Raw genomic sequence first — 21,699 nt, 5'->3', positions numbered from 1 at the left:
GATCGGGCTGAAATCCTATGAACTTGGACATTGGATCATCAGTACGTCGGGGATTCTCGTCGTTTGAGAGGTCAAGGACACAACGGATGTTGGCTGTTCTGTTCCCCAGACCTTTTTTGTCGGCTATCCCGATTTAATTTTCTGACATGTCTTAAAAAAAAAATCAACTAGAGAATCACAGTGTAATGTGGACACCCACGTCCTGGGTTTCAACAGGGACGGAATTCAATATTTATAACAAGGGATTTATTTTAATATTTTTTTTTTAAATCGGAAAATGTGAGCCAAGTTCAGATTTTAGAAGTATTGTAGATGAATGCCCAGCATAGGGATTTGCATTGTGTAAAATAAGAAGGGCAATATTAATAGTATGAGCTGACCCAACACATTGTGAATTACATTCCTGTTTGGACGGTTATTATAGTAAACTTACCCTGTTTGTTCAGATTCATGCTGCTCACTGTTTCATGTTATAGAAAAGAAGAAAAAACTATTTGTAGAATTTCTACACAGTGATTAAACTCGGTCAATATGAGCAGTGAGTGAATGTTGGACGGGCAGTACATTTACATTTAAGTCATTTAGCAGACGCTCTTATCCAGTACACATGAGGACTTCCATGTTATCTGCATGTTGGGAAGTGGACATGAATATTCAGAATGAATGAAACCCCCCCCCCCCCCCAAAATGAACTAGCCTGAAATTCAGTCTGTGTTAACATTTTACTGCTTTGCCTCAGGGGTCATGTTAATGCAGAATTCTGCGTTGTTCACCACGCCCCCCCCAATTTTTTTTTATTTCTTTTAAAACGCATGAGTAAATAAGAATTTGTTCTAAACTGACTTTAAAAAAAAATATCATTTTTTATGAGAAATATCTTGTTGCGTTTTGGGAAACGCAGTTCTAAAATGCTACTTATTGTAATTTCTGCTCGGCATCAGACTCATTTTGTCCTTCAGTTGCACTTCTCTACTTGGATGAGAATTCACAAAAGGGCAATTTTATCAGAAGACAAGAGCTCTGGCTGTGTAGCTACTTTCCTCCGGTACAATGATTAACTTTAAGAAAAAAACATTAAGAGCTGGCTACATTCTTTCTATGATAAACTGAAATCTGATGGCTATGCATCGTTTTAGCAAAAACAAATACCTTGCTTTTTCATTGGAAACTCATTTACTCGACTGGCTGCCAGCCAAATAGCATTTGCACCTTCTGTTGTCATCTGATGAAAATGAAGCTCTTTTGTTAATGTGTTAAACTAATATATTTCCTGTGAAGGAAAACTATAGCTGCACGCCCCTGATCACTCTACTGAAGCAAACAAGAACAACAACAAAAAACGTGACTTTCAATATAAAAACGCAGGTGAAATGGTTTAAAATGCAGACGTCTGAACTCTTAACATGACCCCTGTGCCTTGTCATGCCAAACAGTATAATGTTGGCACAAACAGACTAGATTCTCAACGGTAAACAATAAACCATTATTCAAGAAGTCAGATTATAAATTATAAAATGGAGGGTTGTCAATTACATTGGTTGTACTGTCCACTTCTCTGGCTCAGTGCCATTTCCCTTAACTACCACCTTACCGTGGGACCAATTCCATTTCACTTGACATTTAAACTTGATTTACGTAACCAATTTGAAAAAGAAAATTACTCATCAATACAAACTGAATGTGCAGTTCAAATGGAATCAACCTCAAACTTCCCTTCAGAGGGTCAAGACAAGCTGTAGCTACTGTACATCTGTCCGACAGACCACGTCCCCAGTCCAGAGCCTGTATTCACAAAGCTGATCTAGGATCAGGTACCCGCTTGTCCATATAATCTCATTCATTATATACACATTATGATATAAACGTCAAAACTGAGCTGAGATCAGCACTCATACTCTACAACGTTTGTGAATACAGACCCAGAGCAAACTGACCATCTAGCTAAACGACAACCACTAAGTGATCATGGTATTGAAGGGCATCCTAGCCTCCTCTTCCTCCTCTTCCTCCAGAGCGCTCCTCGTCTCCGGCCCATCAGGGCAGAATATGAGCCGCAGCAGCGCCAGCCCGCCTCTGACCAGCAGCCTCAGCAACAGGAAAGCAAACGGCACCGTAATCTCCATCAGGTGGAAAATAGACGCGCTGAACTTACTGAGAATACAAGTGAGGAAGAAAGTCCCCAGTGCCACGCACGGGTACAGCGCCAACTTGGCCAACATGAAGGCGTGCTCGCGGCCGCCGTAACGCACATAAGGGTGTAGCGTCTCGCGTTCGCTGAACAGCGCCGCCACCCAGATGGCTAGCTGGAAGACGCCGGCAAAGAAGATGATGACGCAGCTGATCTGGATGGCCTCCAGTTCGTTGCGGGAGTTACGGGGGAACTCGTGGGTCAGCTGGTAGGCTAAGGGCAGGCCCCCTACGAAGGCCAGAGAGAAGGTGTTGAGGAGGCCCATGAAACGAGTGGTCCTGGATGAAAAGAGAGAGACAGAGGTAGATCACAATCATTGTGTGTAAAACTTTCCCAAATACACAACAGTATAATTCTAATATACAATACACTCATTTTCTTTGCCTTTAAGCTGACAACTGCAGATGTAAAAAAAAAATTTTTTTAAAAACTGTAAAACTGTATATTTAATTGATGGATGAATTGAATTTGTTCTATATTACCTGGTGACGTGAAGGAAGAGAGAGTGATGGACAAACCAGAGGAGAGCCACAGTAGCGAAGGAGCCGAAGTAGGCCAGGTATTCTGGACCGTAGTTCTGCAGGGCAGCCACCAGACTCCCACCATACTGTTTCTGGACCATCACTGGGTCAGGTACATTGTCCTCACTGGAAAAAGAGATGATCATTTTACAGCGCTCCCTGCTTAAATAAACATTTTTCAAATTAGCATCATTTCATTACAACAACTATTGATCTTCGTCTGGGTGCCCGCGCGCCCAAACAGAAACACTAACCATATGTCTAAGATGAGAAGAGTAGCTACGATGGCGAACACTCCATCGCTGAAGGCCTCCACCCTCTCCTTGCTGAGGGGTTCGTTTGGATGGTACGTATAAAACATCATGGAATCTGGAGTCTCCTCCACCTGGCCTGAGGGGTAAACAGCACATCAACATACTCTACATGACCAAAAGTATGTGGACACCTGCTCGTTGAACATCTCATTCTAAAATCATGGGTATTAATATGGAGTTGGTCCCCCCCCCTTTGCTGCTATAACAGCCTCCACTCTTCTGGGAAGGCTTTCCACTAGATGTTGGAACATTGCTGCGGGGACTTTCTTCTATTCAGACACAAGAGTGTTAGTGATGTTGGGCGATTAGGCTCGGCTCGCAGTCGGCGTTCCAATTCATCCCGATGGGGTTTAGGTCAGGGTCTGTGCAGGCCAATCAAGTTCCTCCAGACTGATCTCTACAAACCATTTCTGTATGGACCTCGCTTTGTGCACGGGGGCATTGTCATGCTGAAACAGGAAAGGGCCTTCCCCAAACTGCTACCACAAAGTTGGAAGCACAGAATTGTCTAGAATGTCATTGTATGCTGTAGCGTTACAATTTCCCTTCACTGGAACTAAGGGGCCCGAACCATGAAAAACAGCCCCAGACCATTATTCCTCCTCCACCAAACTTTACAGTTGGCACAATGCATTAGGGCAGGTAGTGTTCTCCTGGCATCCGCCAAACCCAGATTCGTCCGTCAGACTGCCAGATGGTGAAGCATGATTCATCACTCCAGAGAACGCATTTCCACTGCTCCAGAGTCCAATGGCGGCGAGCTTTACACCACTCCAGCCGACGCTTGACATCGCACATGGTGATCTTAGGCTTGTGTGCGGCTGCTCGGCCATGGAAACCCATTTCAGTTGACTGGGGGCAGCTTTAGCAGGGCAGAAATCTGACGAACTGACTTGTTGAAAGTCACGGAGCTCTTCAGTAAAGCCATTCTACTGCCAATGTGTTTGTCTATGGAGATTGCATGGCTGTGTGCTGTATTTTATACACCTGTCAGCAACTGGGTGTGGCTGAAATAGCTGAAACAACTCATTTGAAGGGGTGTCCACATACACAAGTAAAGTCACCGTAACACACAGGTGTAGAACAGCAGTCTGGGACCTTCTATATATTTGGCCTGAACACAACAGATCTCTTCAACTTACACATGAAATATATTATGATATTACGGTAGTTAAAGTCTGTTTTCTTCAACCTCAATGTACTGTTAGGTTATTTGTTTATACCCAACATTAGACAGACAATCTAAATAATAAAGAATCTCAACCTTATTTCAACCTAAACGTAGCAATTAGCATCCATGTATAACATACTCACCGATAGCTTTGCTGCGGCACCATTTTAGAGACTGGGAGATGTAAGGCAGGAAGATTACGATGGCTAGGATCACATAGGACTGAAAGACAACGGGAGAACGTTGGTATGACATGGGACTGAAGAGAACATCTTGTTACAAGAGGCTAAGACTGATTTGATTGAATTATTACTAAATTAATTATGTTTATAAACAGTTTACAAGCAGACTGTACAAAAACATTGATAAAAGATATACAAAACAGATATCCCACTGGGCAAAAACTGGGGCAATAGTTCTAACAATACTGTCCTGCACACCTCACTGGGGCAATAGTTCTAACAATACTGTCCTGCACACCTCACTGGGGCAATAGTTCTAACAATACTGTCCTGCACACCTCACTGGGGCAATAGTTCTAACAATACTGCCCTGCATACCTCACTGGGGCAATAGTTCTAACAATACTGCCCTGCATACCTCACTGGGGCAATAGTTCTAACAATACTGTCCTGCACACCTCACTGGGGCAATAGTTCTAACAATACTGCCCTGCACACCTCACTGGGGCAATAGTTCTAACAATACTGCCCTACTCTCACACACACACACACACACAGACACACACCTCACTTCTTAGTCCCAGAGGAGAGAAGAGGAAAAGGGAGAAGCAGAGAAAACAAAAAGAGGACGAGAGAAGAAAAGGACTAACTTACAATCTGGAAGAAGATGAATGAGAAGATACTAGCAAAGAAGCACATGATGGGGACCCTCATGATGACCTTCAGGATGTGATGTTTATAGAACACCTGGTTCTCCGACACCTGGATCTGGTCGTTGAGCAGGAACGGCCGGCTGAAGCCGTACACCACTATAACAGCCTGGGGAGGGAAGGAGGGGAGGAGGGGGAGGAGGGGAGGGGAGGGGGGGGAGGAGGGGAGGGGAGGGGAGGAGGAGGGGAGGGAAGTAGAGGGATGTAGGGAAGTAGAGAGGGAGGGAGGGAGTAGAGGGAAGAGGGGAGGGAAGTAGGGAAGTAGAGAGGGAGGGAGTAGAGGGGAGGGAAGGAGGGAAGTAGAGAGGGAGGGAGTAGAGGGGAGGGAGGGAAGGAGGGGAGGGAAGTAGAGGGATGTAGGGAAGTAGAGAGGGAGGGAGTAGAGGGAAGGAGGGATTCAACGATAGTTTTACTGTGTAATTACACCAAGAAAAACAACATGTAATGATGCGGAAGGTTGTGAGTTAAGAAATTACACACACACACACACACACACACACACACACACACACACACACACCGTATCCTCACCTGAATGAAGCCTAACACCATGACGCAGGCACAGAACAGGAGGATTCCCAAGATGTTCTCAGGAAATGTTGCCATGAGGGAAAACTGCAGAGGAACCAGAAGGTGGGACTGTGTTCTTATTGGACAAGTTCAGACAGCAACTCCCCATTTCATCTCTGACACATTTCCTGCCAGCCAGTCAGTCAGCCAGTCAGTAGGGCCGGGACCATACCAGCCAGTCAGTAGGACCAGGACCATACCAGCCAGTCAGTAGGGCCGGGACCATACCAGCCAGTCAGTAGGACCAGGACCATACCAGCCAGTCAGTAGGACCATACCAGCCAGTCAGTAGGACCATACCAGCCAGTCAGTAGGACCGGGACCATACCAGCCAGTCAGTAGGGCCATACCAGCCAGTCAGTAGAGCCAGGACCATACCAGCCAGTCAGTAGGACCATACCAGCCAGTCAGTAGGACCAGGACCATACCAGCCAGTCAGTAGGACCAGGACCATACCAGCCAGTCAGTAGGGCCAGGACCATACCAGCCAGTCAGTAGGACCAGGACCATACCAGCCAGTCAGTAGGACCAGGACCATACCAGCCAGTCAGTAGGACCATACCAGCCAGTCAGTAGGACCATACCAGCCAGTCTACAGGACCATACCAGCCAGTCAGTAGGGCCGGGACCATACCAGCCAGTCAGTAGGACCATACCAGCCAGTCAGTAGGACCATACCAGCCAGTCAGTAGGACCGGGACCATACCAGCCAGTCAGTAGGGCCATACCAGCCAGTCAGTAGAGCCAGGACCATACCAGCCAGTCAGTAGGACCATACCAGCCAGTCAGTAGGACCAGGACCATACCAGCCAGTCAGTAGGACCATACCAGCCAGTCAGTAGGACCGGGACCATACCAGCCAGTCAGTAGGACCATACCAGCCAGTCAGTAGGACCGGGACCATACCAGCCAGTCAGTAGGACCATACCAGCCAGTCAGTAGGACCAGGACCATACCAGCCAGTCAGTAGAGCCAGGACCATACCAGCCAGTCAGTAGAGCCAGGACCATACCAGCCAGTCAGTAGAGCCAGGACCATACCAGCCAGTCAGTAGAGCCAGGACCATACCAGCCAGTCAGTAGAGCCAGGACCATACCAGCCAGTCAGTAGAGCCAGGACCATACCAGCCAGTCAGTAGAGCCAGGACCATACCAGCCAGTCAGTAGAGCCAGGACCATACCAGCCAGTCAGTAGGACCAGGACCATACCAGCCAGTCAGTAGGGCCAGGACCATACCAGCCAGTCAGTAGGACCATACCAGCCAGTCTACAGGACCAGGACCATACCAGCCAGTCAGTAGGGCCAGGACCATACCAGCCAGTCTACAGGACCATACCAGCCAGTCTACAGGACCAGGACCATACCAACCAGTCAGTAGGACCAGGACCATACCAGCCAGTCAGTAGGACCATACCAGCCAGTCAGTAGGGCCAGGACCATACCAGCCAGTCAGTCAGTAGGACCAGGACCATACCAGCCAGTCAATAGGACCATACCAGCCAGTCAGTAGGACCAGGACCATACCAGCCAGTCAGTAGGACCATACCAGCCAGTCTACAGGACCAGGACCATACCAGCCAGTCAGTAGGGCCAGGACCATACCAGCCAGTCTACAGGACCATACCAGCCAGTCTACAGGACCAGGACCATACCAACCAGTCAGTAGGACCAGGACCATACCAGCCAGTCAGTAGGACCATACCAGCCAGTCAGTAGGACCAGGACCATACCAGCCAGTCAGTAGGACCATACCAGCCAGTCAGTAGGACCAGGACCATACCAGCCAGTCAGTAGGACCATACCAGCCAGTCAGTAGGACCATACCAGCCAGTCAGTAGGACCATACCAGCCAGTCAGTAGGACCAGGACCATACCAGCCAGTCAGTAGGACCAGGACCATACCAGCCAGTCAGTAGGACCATACCAGCCAGTCAGTAGGACCATACCAGCCAGTCAGTAGGACCATACCAGCCAGTCAGTAGGACCAGGACCATACCAGCCAGTCAGTAGGACCATACCAGTATCGCGATACAAAACACAAAGCAGATTTAACTTGTTTAGGAAAAACGGCCTTAATGTTTGTAACAAACACGTTGGTATCCAGAGTTACATGTATTTACTATCCAGGCTATACACACACACACACACACACACACACACACACACACACACACACACACACACACACAATATATTACATACAGCAGCTTTTTAAAAGGACCAAAGGATTTGGTCTGCTTCATGTTTTCATTTTTTGTTGTTGCCATGGACAAAATATTGTGATACTGGCCCTATCAGTAAATCAGTGTAAAGTTCACATCCCCCCTGACTGATCTAACAGGATTCAGACTCACTGTGTATGGTAGAAAGGTGATCAACATCATACAAGCCTAGAAGAGAAAAAGGGGAAGGTTTAAAACATTGACCACAAAAAAACACATGGTGAATCATACCACCCTGACAATGACAGAAGTGAAACTGTTTTAGTGAGTTAATTTAAGGACATGTCCTATATCCTGACTAACTGGCCCGGTGCTTTAATGTTATATCCTGACTAACTGGCCCAGTGCTTTGATGCTATATCCTGACTAACTGGCCCAGTGCTTTGATGCTATAACCTGACTAACTGGCCCAGTGCTTTGATGTTATATCCTGACTAACTGGCCCAGTGCTGTGATGCTATATCCTGACTAACTGGCCCAGTGCTTTGATGCTATATCCTGACCAACTTGCCCAGTGCTTTGATGCTATATCCTGACTAACTGGCCCAGTGCTTTGATGTTATATCCTGACTAACTGGCCCGGTGCTTTAATGTTATATCCTGACTAACTGGCCCAGTGCTTTGATGCTATATCCTGACTAACTGGCCCAGTGCTTTGATGCTATAACCTGACTAACTGGCCCAGTGCTTTGATGTTATATCCTGACTAACTGGCCCAGTGCTTTGATGCTATATCCTGACTAACTGGCCCAGTGCTTTGATGTTATATCCTGACTAACTGGCCCAGTGCTTTAATGTTATATCCTGACTAACTGGCCCAGTGCTTTGATGCTATATCCTGACTAACTGGCCCAGTGCTTTGATGCTATATCCTGACTAACTGGCCCAGTGCTTTGATGTTATATCCTGACTAACTGGCCCAGTGCTTTGATGTTATATCCTGACTAACTGGCCCAGTGCTTTGATGCTATATCCTGACTAACTGGCCCAGTGCTTTGATGCTATATCCTGACTAACTGGCCCAGTGCTTTGATGCTATATCCTGACCAAATGGCCCAGTGCTTTGATGTTGTATCCTGACCAACTGGCCCAGTGCTTTGATGTTATATCCTGACCAACTGGCCCACTGCTTTGATGTTATATCCTGACCAACTGGCCCAGTGCTTTGATGTTATATCCTGACTAACTGGCCCAGTGCTTTGATGTTATATCCTGACCAACTGGCCCAGTGCTTTGATGTTATATCCTGACTAACTGGCCCAGTGCTTTGATGTTATATCCTGACGGTTCATGTCCCAAAGTGGGCACACCATATAAGGGGGGCAAATTGAGCCTTTATGTGGGGTGGTGGTTGTGTGGTGTAGTCCAGGGTGGTGTGGTGTGGTCCAGGGTGGTGGTGTGGTGTGGTCCAGGGTGGTGTGGTGTGGTGTAGTACAGGGTGGTGTGGTCCAGGGTGGTGGTGTGGTGTGGTCCAGGGTGGTGTGGTGTAGTACAGGGTGGTGCGGTCCAGGGTGGTGTGGTGTGGTCCAGGGTGGTGTGGTGTGGTGTAGTCCAGGGTGGTGCGGTCCAGGGTGGTGTGGTGTGGTCCAGGGTGGTGTGGTGTGGTGTGGTCCAGGGTGGTGTGGTCCAGGGTGGTGTGGTGTGGTGCAGGGTTGTGTGGTGTAGTCCAGGGTTGTGTGGTGTGGTCCAGGGTGGTGTGGTGTAGTCCAGGGTGGTGTGGTGTGGTCCAGGGTGGTGTGGTGTGGTCCAGGGTGGTGTGGTCCAGGGTGGTGTGGTGCAGGGTTGTGTGGTGTAGTCCAGGGTTGTGTGGTGTAGTCCAGGGTTGTGTGGTGTAGTCCAGGGTTGTGTGGTGTGGTGTGGTGTAGTCCAGGGTGGTGTGGTGTGGTGTAGTCCAGGGTGGTGTGGTGTGGTCCAGGGTGGTGTGGTGTGGTCCTAGGTGGTGTGGTGTGGTCCTAGGTGGTGTGGTGTGGTCCAGGGTGGTGTGGTGTAGTGCAGGGTTGTGTGGTGTAGTCCAGGGTGGTGTGGTGTGGTGTAGTCCAGGGTGGTGTGGTGTGGTGTAGTCCAGGGTGGTGTGGTGTAGTCCAGGGTGGTGTGGTCCAGGGTGGTGTGGTGTGGTGCAGGGTTGTGTGGTGTAGTCCAGGGTTGTGTGGTGTGGTCCAGGGTGGTGTGGTGTGGTCCAGGGTGGTGTGGTGTGGTGTAGTCCAGGGTGGTGTGGTGTGGTCCAGGGTGGTGTGGTGTGGTCCAGGGGTGGTGTGGTGTGGTCCAGGGTGGTGTGGTGTGGTCCAGGGTGGTGTGGTGTGGTCCAGGGTGGTGTGGTGTGGTCCAGGGTGGTGTGGTGTGGTCCAGGGTGGTGTGGTGTGGTCCAGGGTGGTGTGGTGTGGTGCAGGGTGGTGTGGTGTGGTGTGGTCCAGGGTGGTGTGGTGTGGTGCAGGGTGGTGTGGTGTGGTGTAGTCCAGGGTGGTGTGGTGTGGTCCAGGGTGGTGTGGTGTGGTCCAGGGTGGTGTGGTGTGGTGCAGGGTGGTGTGGTGTGGTGCAGGGTGGTGTGGTGTGGTGTGGTCCAGGGTGGTGTGGTGTGGTCCAGGGTGGTGTGGTGTGGTCCAGGGTGGTGTGGTGTGGTCCAGGGTGGTGTGGTGTGGTCCAGGGTGGTGTGGTGTGGTCCAGGGTGGTGTGGTGTGGTCCAGGGTGGTGTGGTGTGGTCCAGGGTGGTGTGGTCCAGGGTGGTGTGGTGTGGTCCAGGGTGGTGTGGTGTGGTGCAGGGTGGGTGTGGTGTGGTGCAGGGTGGTGTGGTGTGGTGTGGTCCAGGGTGGTGTGGTGTGGTCCAGGGTGGTGTGGTGTGGTCCAGGGTGGTGTGGTGTGGTCCAGGGTGGTGTGGTGTGGTGTGGTGCAGGGTGGTGTGGTGTGGTGTGGTCCAGGGTGGTGTGGTGTGGTGTGGTCCAGGGTGGTGTGGTGTGGTGTGGTCCAGGGTGGTGTGGTGTGGTGTGGTGCAGGGTGGTGTGGTGTGGTGTGGTGTGGTCCAGGGTGGTGTGGTGTGGTGTGGTCCAGGGTGGTGTGGTGTGGTGTGGTCCAGGGTGGTGTGGTGTGGTCCAGGGTGGTGTGGTGTGGTCCAGGGTGGTGTGGTGTGGTCCAGGGTGGTGTGGTGTGGTCCAGGGTGGTGTGGTGTGGTGCAGGGTGGTGTGGTGTGGTGTGGTCCAGGGTGGTGTGGTGTGGTCCAGGGTGGTGTGGTGTGGTCCAGGGTGGTGTGGTGTGGTGCAGGGTGGTGTGGTGTGGTGTGGTCCAGGGTGGTGTGGTGTGGTCCAGGGTGGTGTGGTGTGGTGTGGTCCAGGGTGGTGTGGTGTGGTCCAGGGTGGTGTGGTGTGGTCCAGGGTGTGGTGTGGTGTGGTCCAGGGTGGTGTGGTGTGGTCCAGGGTGGTGTGGTGTGGTCCAGGGTGGTGTGGTGTGGTCCAGGGTGGTGTGGTGTGGTGCAGGGTGGTGTGGTGTGGTGTGGTCCAGGGTGGTGTGGTGTGGTGTGGTCCAGGGTGGTGTGGTGTGGTGTGGTCCAGGGTGGTGTGGTGTGGTCCAGGGTGGTGTGGTGTGTTCCAGGGTGGTGTGGTGTTGAGAAACAGTAGTTCTTACTAGGTTGAGAAGTGCAAGGCAGTCATCAATACGTTCAATGACTTGAAATAACCTGTAAAAACACAGAAAGACGTGACCATCAGTACATCAAATGGTCACCAAACATGATATTATTTAACGTGGCAGTCAGTGCTTCCTTCCTCCCTTCCTTTCTCGAAGTAATCACAGATCTCAAATCAAATGTTAGTCACATGCGCCGGATACAACAGGTGTAGACCTTAAAGTGAAATGCTTACTTACGAGCCCTTAACCAACAATGCAGTTAAACAAATACAGATAAGAATAAGAGATAAAAGTAACAAGTAATTAAAGAGCAGCAGTAAAATAACAATATATACAGGGGGGTACCGGTACAGAGTCAATGTGGAGGCTATATACAGGGGGGTACCGGTACATAGTCAATGTGGAGGCTATATACAGGGGGTACCGGTACAGAGTCAATGTGGAGGCTATATACAGGGGGTACCGGTACAGAGTCAATGTGGAGGCTATATACAGGTGGGTACCGGTACATAGTCAATGTGGAGGCTATATACAGGGGGTACTGGTACAGAGTCAATGTGGAGGCTATATACAGGGGGTACCGGTACAGAGTCAATGTGGAGACTATATACAGGGGGTACTGGTACAGAGTCAATGTGCGGGGGCACCGGTTAGTAGTATGTACATGTAGGTAGAGTTATTAAAGTGACTATGCATAGATGCCAACAGAGAGTAGCAATGGTGTGGAGAGGGGAGGGGGGCAATGCAAATAGTCTGGGTAGCCATTTGACTAGATGTTCAGGAGTCTTATGGCTTGGGGGGTAGAAGCTGTCTAGAAGCCTCTTGGACCTAGACATGGCGCTCCGGTACCGCTTGCCTTGTGGTAGCAGAGAGAACAGTCTATGACTGGGGTGGCTGGAGTCTGACAATTTTTAGGGCCTTTCTCTGACATGGCCTGGTATAGAGGTCCTGGATGGCAGGAAGCTTGGCCCCAGTGATGTACTGGGCCGTTCGCACTACCCTCTGTAGTGCCTTGCGGTCGGAGGCTGAGCAGTTGCCATACCAGGCAGTGATGCAACCAGTCAGGATGCTCTCGATGGTGCAGCTGTAAAACCTTTTGAGTATCTGAGGACCCATGCCAAATATTTTCAGTCTCCTGAGGGGGAATAGGTTTTGTCGTGCTCGCTTCACGACTGTCTTGGTGTGCTTGGACCATGTTACTTTGTTGGTGATGTGGACACCAAGGAACTTGAAGCTCTCAACCTGCTCCACTGCAGCCCCGTCGATGAGAATGGGGGCATGCTCGGTCCTCTTTTTCCTGTAGTCCACAATAATCTCCTTTGTCTTGATCACGTTGAGGGATAGGTTGTTGTCCTGGCACCACACAGCCAGGTCTCTGACCTCCTCCCTATAGGCTGTCTCGTTGTTGTCGGTGATCAGGACTACCACTGTTGTGTCATCGGTAAATGTAATGATAGTGTTGGAGTCGTGCCTGGCCGTGCAGTCATGAGTGAACAGGGAGTAGAGGAAGGGGCTGAGCACGCACCCCTGAGGGGACCCTGTGTTGAGGATCAGTGTAGGGGATGTGTTGTTACCTACCCTTACCACCTGGGGGCGGCCCGTCAGGAAGTCCAGGATCCAGTTGCAAAGGGAGATGTTTAGTCCCAGGGTCCTTAGCTTATTGATGAGCTTTGAGGACTCTATGGTGTTGAACGCTGAGCTGTAGTCAATGAATAGCATTCTCACATAGGTGTTCCTTTTGTCCAGGTGGGAAAGGGCAGTGTGGAGTGCAATAGAGATTGCACCATCTGGATCTGTTGGGGCGGTATGCAAATTGGAGTGGGTCTAGGGTTTCTGGGATGATGGTGTTGATGTGAGCCATGACCAGCCTTTCAAAGCAATTCATGGCTATAGACGTGAGTGCTACGGATAGTCATTTAGGCAGGTTACCTTAGTGTTTACTTGATAGCTACCTACACAAATAGCTAGCTAGAACAAAGTGTTAATAAGATTAAAAGTCATTAAAAAGATTTAAACGCAATACAAATACAAATGGTGGTCTGCTTGAAACATGTTGGTATTACAGACTCAGGGAGAGGATGAAAATGTCAGTGAAGACACTTGCCAGGTGGTCAGCGCATGCTCGCAGTACACGGCCTGGTAATCCGTCTGGCCCTGCGGCCTTGTGAATGTTGACCTGTCTAAAGGTCTTACATTGGCTGCGGAGAGCATGATCACACAATCTTCCGGTGCAGCTGGTGCTCTCATGCCTGTTTCAGTGTTATTTGCCTCGAAGCGAGCATAGATGTAGTTTAGCTCGTCTGGTAGGCTTGTGTCACTGGGCAGCTATCGGCTGTGCCTCCCTATGTAGTCTGTAATGGTTTGCAAGCCCTGCCACATCCGACGAGCGTCAGAGCCTGTGTAGTACGACTCAATCTTAGTCCTGTATTGATGCTTTGCCTGTTTGATGGTTCGTTGGAGGGCATAGCGGGATTTCTTATAAGCTTCAGGGTTAGAGTCCCGCTCCTTGAAAGCGGCAGATCTACCCTTTAGCTCAGTGCAGATGTTGCCTGTAATCCATGGCTTCTGGTTGGGGTATGTACGTACGGTCACTATGGGGATGACGTCATCGATGCATTTATTGATGAAGCCAATGACTAGTGTGGTTGACTCCTCAATGCCATCGGAGGAATCCCGGAACATATTCCAGTCTGCGTTAGCGAAACAGTCCTATAGCTTAGCATCTGCTTCATCTGACCACTTTTTTATTGATCTGGTCACTGGTGTTTCCTGCTTTATTTGTTGCTTGTAAGCAGCAATCAGGAGGATGGAATTATGGTCAGATTTGCCAAATGGAGGGCGAGGGAGAGCTTTGTATGCATCTCTGTGTGTAGAATATAGGTGGTCCAGAGTTCTTTTCCCTCTGGTTGCACATTTAACATGCTGATGGAAATTTGCTAAAACTGATTTAAGTTTCCCTGCATTAAAGTCCCCGCTTACTAGGAGTGCCTCCTCTGGGTTTGCTTATGGCGGAATACAGCTCATTCAATGCTGTCTTAGTGCCAACCTCTGACTGAAGTGGTATGTAAACAGCTACAAAGAATACAGATGAAAACTCTCTCGGTAGGGAGTGTGGTCTACAGCTTATCATAATATACTCTACCTCAGGCGAGCAATAGCTCGAGACTTCCTTAGATATAGTGTTACTTACAAAAATACATAGACCGCCGCCCCTTGTCTTAACAGACGCCGCTGTTCTATCCTGCCGGTACATCTTATAACCAGCCAGCTGTATGTTGATATTGTCGTCGTTCAGCCACGACTCCGTGAAGCATAAGATGTTACAGTTTTTAATATCCCGTTGGTAGTTTAATCTTCCACGTAACTCGTCAATTTTTATTGTCCAAAGATTGCACGTTTGCTAGTAGAATGGAAGGAAGTGGGGGTTTATTCGACCGCTTTCGAATTCTCAGGAGGCAGCCCGCCCTCCGGACCCTCTTTATGCAGATTACGGGGATCGGGGCCTGTTCCCGAGGAAGCGGTGTATACTTCGCGTCGGGCTCGTCAGAGTCGTGAAAGGAGAAAAAGGATTCTACCAGTCCATGGAGAATAATCTCACTCCTGATGTCCAAAAGTTATTTTCGGTCATAAGAGACGGTAGCGGCAAAATTATGTACAAAATATGTAAAAAAAAAATACAAAGTTACAAATTACGCAGATAAACAAAAAACGGTTGAGGGCACGTAAAACGTCTGCCTTCTGCTCCGGCGCCATCTTACTTTATCCGATCTAAATTACTTTAAACGGGTGAAATTAGTCCTGTGGTAACTTTGCTTACACCTATCCAATCAAAAATAGGCTAACTTTGTGCTTACCTCAAGAAAACAAGAAAGAAAGGATTATTTGAACAGGGCACATGATAAATCATGACCTATGACCTCACCTGATATGAGCAGCCCATGCTACGGTCACTATGAGGAAGGTCATCAGGTACACTGCTATCTTGGTGGTGAGTAGAACCTGCAGACTCTCCTTCAACTCCTACCAGACAGACAGAGATACTTTTTATTTAAGCATTTCATCAGATGTTTCTGTATCAATTATATCAATGCTATCTATATATATATATATGTTACCAAGTTATTAGCCTACATATTATATTATAGCGTAACTACAAGGTTTTACCTACCTCGTTATCTTGGACCTTTGTATGTGCAACAGGTAATATCTGCAAATACATAGATAACATTAAATCTAAATTGTATTTGTCACATGCTTCGTACACAACAGGGAAATGCGTACTTACGGGGTAGTTTTCCAACAATGCAGAGTTAAAGATAAAACATTAAAATAAAACATGTTTTAAAATAGTCCACGGTGATGAGCTTGTTGCTCCATTCCAATAAATATCTAGGGTGTTATTCAGGTGACATGATGATCGACGCTTGTCTGCCGCTTGATAAATAATAATCAAATCAAGCCAGCTGGACTATTACCCGCACCGGATCTGCGAGCTGTCGGCTACAGCGCACCTACCTAGATCAGACTGGGCATTTTCGCTAAATAACGCAACATTTTGTGACAAAACCCATCAGTAGAGTTGAAAATGAAATAGAAACACATTTACATTTTTACATTTTAGCAGACGCTCTTATCCAGAGCGACTTACAGCAGTGAATACATACATTTCATACATTGTTTTTTCTCTCTTCTACGTACTGGTCCCCCGTGGGAATCGAACCCACAACCCTGGCGTTGCAAACACCATGCTCTACCAACTGAGCCACACGGGACCGTCAAATTTCCAGAATAAGGTGCCATTTATATATTTTATTATTATTCCATACATGGGGAATGTAAACGTAAAAGTTATGTGCCCTACGTCATCACGCACACAACAGGTCCATTTGATGGAAACATCTCTGCTGGGAAAATGTTCATTGTTTTTATGCGTATTTTTTGAATATTCGCATGAAAATCTGTCACCAATTGGATGGAAACATGGCTAATGGCTGCCATTTTCACCCTATTCTGGAACTTTAAGGGTTTTATGAGTTATGAAATAGCCACTCTAGTAATGTAATTTGATTTCGATGGTTAGTAGACTGTTACCAGGCTAGAAATGTACATTATGTCCACAGAGTTTCTTAAAAATGTCCCTGCTTCTCCCTCCCTACCTACCATAACAGTGGCTATGATTGAGATGAGCGCATCACTGTATGCCAGTAGCCTGTGGGAAGACTGCGTGCTACTGTGTCCATCCCTCTCCGACGGTGTAACACTCTCCATGAACGAAGAGCCATGGCTTCTTAATAATATCCTTTTCTTCTCCATCTCCTCGTCAACGTGATGCTCTATGATCTCGGTGTCGCCGTTTTCTCCCATTTTAACCGGTGGTAACCGCACGATTCAAGTGACAAACGGGGTGGACGGGCGGCGGAGCTGCAAACATCCGAGCACGGGATCTTTGTTTGCAAATAATAATGACAGCTGAGCTGAGATCGCGAGGAGACCGGAAGAGCCAGTTTAATGGCAAGGCAGTCTTGGGAAGTACTGCGCAGATGCATGATTTGATATCAACGAATCCTCAAATCAGAACTCTTCAAGGAAGTGGCTAACCTGACGTAGCTGGCAGGAAGTGACAAAAACACTCCGCATGTGCGTTGGCCAAAAGGCTACTACATCATTTAAAGATCAAATTTGTATAAAATAAAGAATATGCTTATGTGTACGTTATAGACGTGCTTCAAACCGCCAGATATGTAGTCTATTCATCCATTGATTCATTGATCCCAAGCATGTGGGTCCGTTCCAGGTGGTCTTTTATTGCAGTCAAACTGCAGAAGATCAGATCAAATGTATTTATAAAGCCCTTCTTACATCAGCTGATATCTCAAAGTGCTGTACAGAAACCCAGCCTAAAACCCTCAAACAGCAAGCAATGCAGGTGTAGAAGCACGGTGGCTAAGAAAAACTCCCTAGAAAGGCCAAAACCTAGGAAGAAACCTAGAGAGGAACCAGGCTATGAGGGGTGGCCAGTCCTCTTCTGGCTGTGCCGGGTGGAGATTATAACATAACATGGCCAAGATGTTCAAATGTTCATAAATGACCAGATCACACAGAACGTCTAAGGAACCAAACACTACATTTAGCTTATGACAGAGCATTCTTCTGAGATATTAGTGGTGAATGAATGGTCAGTGATGACCATTCATTCACAGTGATGGTCTTTTGACCTGCTAATGCAGTGAAGAAAACGATATGACAACAATAACATCTAATGTAACTGGCCCCTCTAACAGTACAACTGGCCCCAGCTTGGCCCCCCTCTCTCTCTCTCACAGAGAGCTGTATGTCAGTGTAGAGAAACACACTGTAACATATACACAACCAAGATAACAGAGATGACGATGTTTGTCTGAGGATTCTGAAGTCCAAGAGGTTGACGATTCGGCAACACATGTCAATACGAAGACCAACACGCAGAAAACCTACAAATGGGCCCAAAAATACATCTCTGTATATTATGTTGTAATATCCGATATGTTGGTGTTGTGTTTTCACATTGCTACATGTAAAAAAAATTATTGAGATAATACATTTTACCTTATTATTCAATATATTCTGACTTGTATCAAGCTTTTAAGACTTTTTTTTATTTTAAATAATAAAAAACATATACACCAGTGGGTTAAGATAATCAGTGGTGTGTATTTGTGGATGACAAGCTTCTCCAAATATTTAACCAATGCATTTAAAAATCTATGTATATATTTATCTTTCGTCTCTGTGTTTTCATAATTTCTCGTCAATTAGCAAGTGGGCTGAATCTCACTGGAGAAATCATCCGAGCGAGGGAAACAGCGCCCCCTCTGTCTCTGTATGTGTAGCTCATGTATCTGATGCCGTCTGGTCAAAAAGAGTATGACATGTTGCCGCCATAGCATTTGATTGATTGACGCCAGCAAACATTTGGCCTCCCTTGATTAAAAAAATATATATAAAATTAGCCAATCAGCATTGAGCTGAGCTTAACTGTGGGTTGTCCTGGTGCAGCAAAACGCGCCTCCCAGGGGAGGCCAGTTTGGATTTGGCTTCACACCAATCAAATCACTTCCTAAGCAAAACGTCATTTTCAGAAAAAAAACGTGTCTGTTTCTGGTCAGCTTGTGTTGATATCCTGCAGTTGCTAGCTTGCTAAATTGTCCCTTTCGTAAGCTATGGATGGAGATGTGGATTTGACTTAATTCTCCGTACAGGCCAATGATTATGACGGCGATGCTGATCTAACCATAAATTGATATGTTGTGGCACTGGCCTGAGACGTTAAATAGCTAGCTAACTTAGCTGGTTCATTGTTGCCCATGCCAGGAAGTTAGGCTACCAAGCATTTTAGCTATGTAGCCTATGACAACAAAAACAAAAAGTTTAGTGTATTGACAGAGCCATAGATCATTTTGACAACATGAAATAGAGGATGGCATTGGCATTCAGCTAGTAGAGGGAGTCAATGTTTTTAGCACACATACAGAAATCAGCCCCATGGACAGCCACATGATATTTAGCAATGTTGAATGGACTAAATTGTTTTTGATATCTTTAAGTTTGTTTTCAGTGTATTAAACTAAGTCTATATAGCCTTGTTGATTTGATGATGTTTAAATTGAAATGGTGCTAGTTAGATCTAACTCAAACAATTAAATGTATTTTCAGGGAAGACCTAACTCTAAGAAGTACATGTATTTTTTTTTGGGGGGGGGGGGGTTAAGTGAAATCAACTCAAAACAAGTCATTTTTACTTCGTTATCTCAATAAAATATTAAAACGTTAGGTAAGATTGACATTTCTTGCAGTGTAGTAAAGCTTAATCTGTGTTTTGGAAACTGGCCTTGTGTCTTGTTGAAGTCAGTAACTCCACTCCAACCATGTTCAGTGATGCAGGGTCTATGTCCTAAATAGCACCCTATTCCCTATACACTCCATTTGACCAGAGCACTATGAGACCCGGGTCAGAAATAATGCACTCCATAGGGAATAGGGTGCCATTTGGGGTGAAGCCAGGCTCATGTGTAATGTTTGTGTTGTTCCTCAAGTGTTAAATTGGTGGCTCTCAGCTTTGGAATCCTGTGTGTTCTACAAGTCACTCTACGTCTCCCTGCGTCTGTCCCACTGAGAGTCGTCTCTCTACGTCTGTCCCACTGTGAGTCGTCTCTCTACGTCTGTCCCACTGAGAGTCGTCTCTCTATGTCTCCCTGCGTCTGTCCCACTGTGAGTCGTCTCTCTACGTCTCCCTGCGTCTGTCCCACTGAGAGTCGTCTCTCTATGTCTCCCTGCGTCTGTCGTCTCTCTACGTCTCCCTGCGTCTGTCCCACTGTGAGTCATCTCTCTACGTCTCCCTGCGTCTGTCCCACTGAGAGTCGTCTCTCTATGTCTCCCTGCGTCTGTCGTCTCTCTACGTCTCCCTGCGTCTGTCCCACTGTGAGTCATCTCTCTACGTCTCCCTGCGTCTGTCCCACTGAGAGTCGTCTCTCTACGTCTCCCTGCGTCTGTCCCACTGTGAGTCGTCTCTCTACGTCTCCCTGCGTCTGTCCCACTGTGAGTCGTCTCTCTACGTCTCCCTGCGTCTGTCCCACTGTGAGTCGTCTCTCTACGTCTCCCTGCGTCTGTCCCACTGTGAGTCGAATGACTTCTATCTTTGAATTCTACATACTGTATCATCTCTGGCACAATTTAGATAAATAATGTTAACTTAAAGTTCAATAAATAAATCAGGATAGTGTGTGAGACATTGTTTTTGAGGTACTCTTTTCCGGGACACTGTGGACCGACCAGATTTTCAATGCAACAACATCCAACTTGCGGAGGACTATAGGACGACTACCCTAAGCAAGCAAATCTTGCGTTGCACAATTAGCTGGGGAAAACTACGGCAGCGTTCCTTCTCTACACCTCAGGCTGGATGTCGTTCCGATATGGTGAGAGTGTCATCGCCCTGTCACCGCTGGCCAGAGTTTCACAGGGACTTCTCACCGGGGAAGTCACCCTCGCCTGTGGAACAGGACCTCTCACCGGAGAAGTCTCCCCCGCCTGTGAAACTCTGGCCAGCGGTGACAGGTCGATGATACTCTCACCATATCGGAACGACATCCAGCCTGAGGTGTAGAGAAGGAACGCTGCCGTAGTTTTCCCCAGCTAATTGTGCAACGCAAGATTTGCTTGCTTAGGCTAGATTCTGAAGTACATCTCTGCAGATGTCCGACTGTCACCACCAGAGGGCGATGTTGACTGTGATTACTGAGACCAGAGGGTAATACCAGAACTCTGTGGGTAATACTGTTACCGTAGCAACAGTCATGTCACTCATGGATTTGAAGATACACATGGAACTGTCAGTAGCACAGATGCATGCTGGTGCTCAATTTAAAAAAAAAAACCAGTCCTCTCCCAAGCATCAGACAGACAGGGTAAGGCTGCTCCTGTCAACTTACTAAGCTATAAGTTAATACTCTTTTCACACTGCTGAACCCCAGGTGTATAGTGGGGGCTGTGTTAGGGAGGAGAGCCCTGGGGCTAGTCTGGATGCTGGCCCGACCAGTTGTGTCAGTCAGAGCTCTAGGTGTGAAGTAGTGGCTGTATGGCAGTGGGGAACCGTCAGGGCCTTCAGAGAAGGCTTATGGATTTATAAAAATATATTTAATAAAAATCATTTCTATTTAATCTTTACAAAAGTTGTCATACTTTTCTGAGTTCATCTCTTCAGTTTGTTTTGGAAAGAGAAGGGTTAATACTGAATAGAAAAACGTATCCAATCAGGATTTTCTTAGGAAGTCTCTGGTTAGAAAAATCGAGCTAGCTCAGGCAGCCATTGGCTAGGTCTTCAGAAGATGGACAGAAGGCCTTTGCCCGTTCAACTGTATTAGAGCAGAACTTTGGAGTGACAGTGGAATGAACCAATTACATTTTGACTTGAATTGGCTGGACCTTTTTTTTTTTTTCACTGACATGTTTAAGCCTTGACATGTCACTACTGAGCATGTCACTACTGAGCATGTCACTACTGAGCATGTCACTACTGAGCATGTCACTACTGAGCATGTCACTACTGAGCATGTCACTACTGAGCATGTCACTACTGAGTATGTCACTACAGGTAATTCATTCATAATACAGAATATCAGGCTGATATTCAGCGGCTGGTAGCAATACACTGGTTGTAGTCTGCCCTAA

The 21,699-nt window shown here is 47.4% G+C and overlaps 1 protein-coding gene across 1 annotated transcript; it reads right to left on the bottom strand.

Annotated features, from left to right (window-relative positions):
• Window positions 1–848: 848 nt before the first annotated feature.
• Window positions 849–17,022, bottom strand: tmem175 (transmembrane protein 175). The gene is made up of 11 exons (XM_029763826.1): window positions 16,654–17,022; window positions 15,662–15,700; window positions 15,416–15,513; window positions 11,491–11,542; window positions 8,011–8,046; window positions 5,618–5,701; window positions 5,031–5,195; window positions 4,338–4,416; window positions 2,964–3,099; window positions 2,671–2,835; window positions 849–2,466 (listed from the first exon to the last, which is right to left on the bottom strand). Exons 1-11 carry the CDS (start codon window positions 16,855–16,857, stop codon window positions 1,956–1,958), a joined length of 1,569 nt encoding a protein of 522 aa, XP_029619686.1. The 5' UTR covers window positions 16,858–17,022; the 3' UTR covers window positions 849–1,955.
• Between the last annotated feature and the right edge of the window lie 4,677 nt (window positions 17,023–21,699).

The sequence above is a fragment of the Salmo trutta genome, chromosome 9, assembly GCF_901001165.1.
Source record: "Salmo trutta chromosome 9, fSalTru1.1, whole genome shotgun sequence".
In the NCBI taxonomy this organism is placed as follows: domain Eukaryota; kingdom Metazoa; phylum Chordata; class Actinopteri; order Salmoniformes; family Salmonidae; genus Salmo; species Salmo trutta.
The sequence above is the reverse complement of the archived record's forward strand: the minus strand, read 5'-3'. Positions and strand labels throughout refer to the sequence as shown.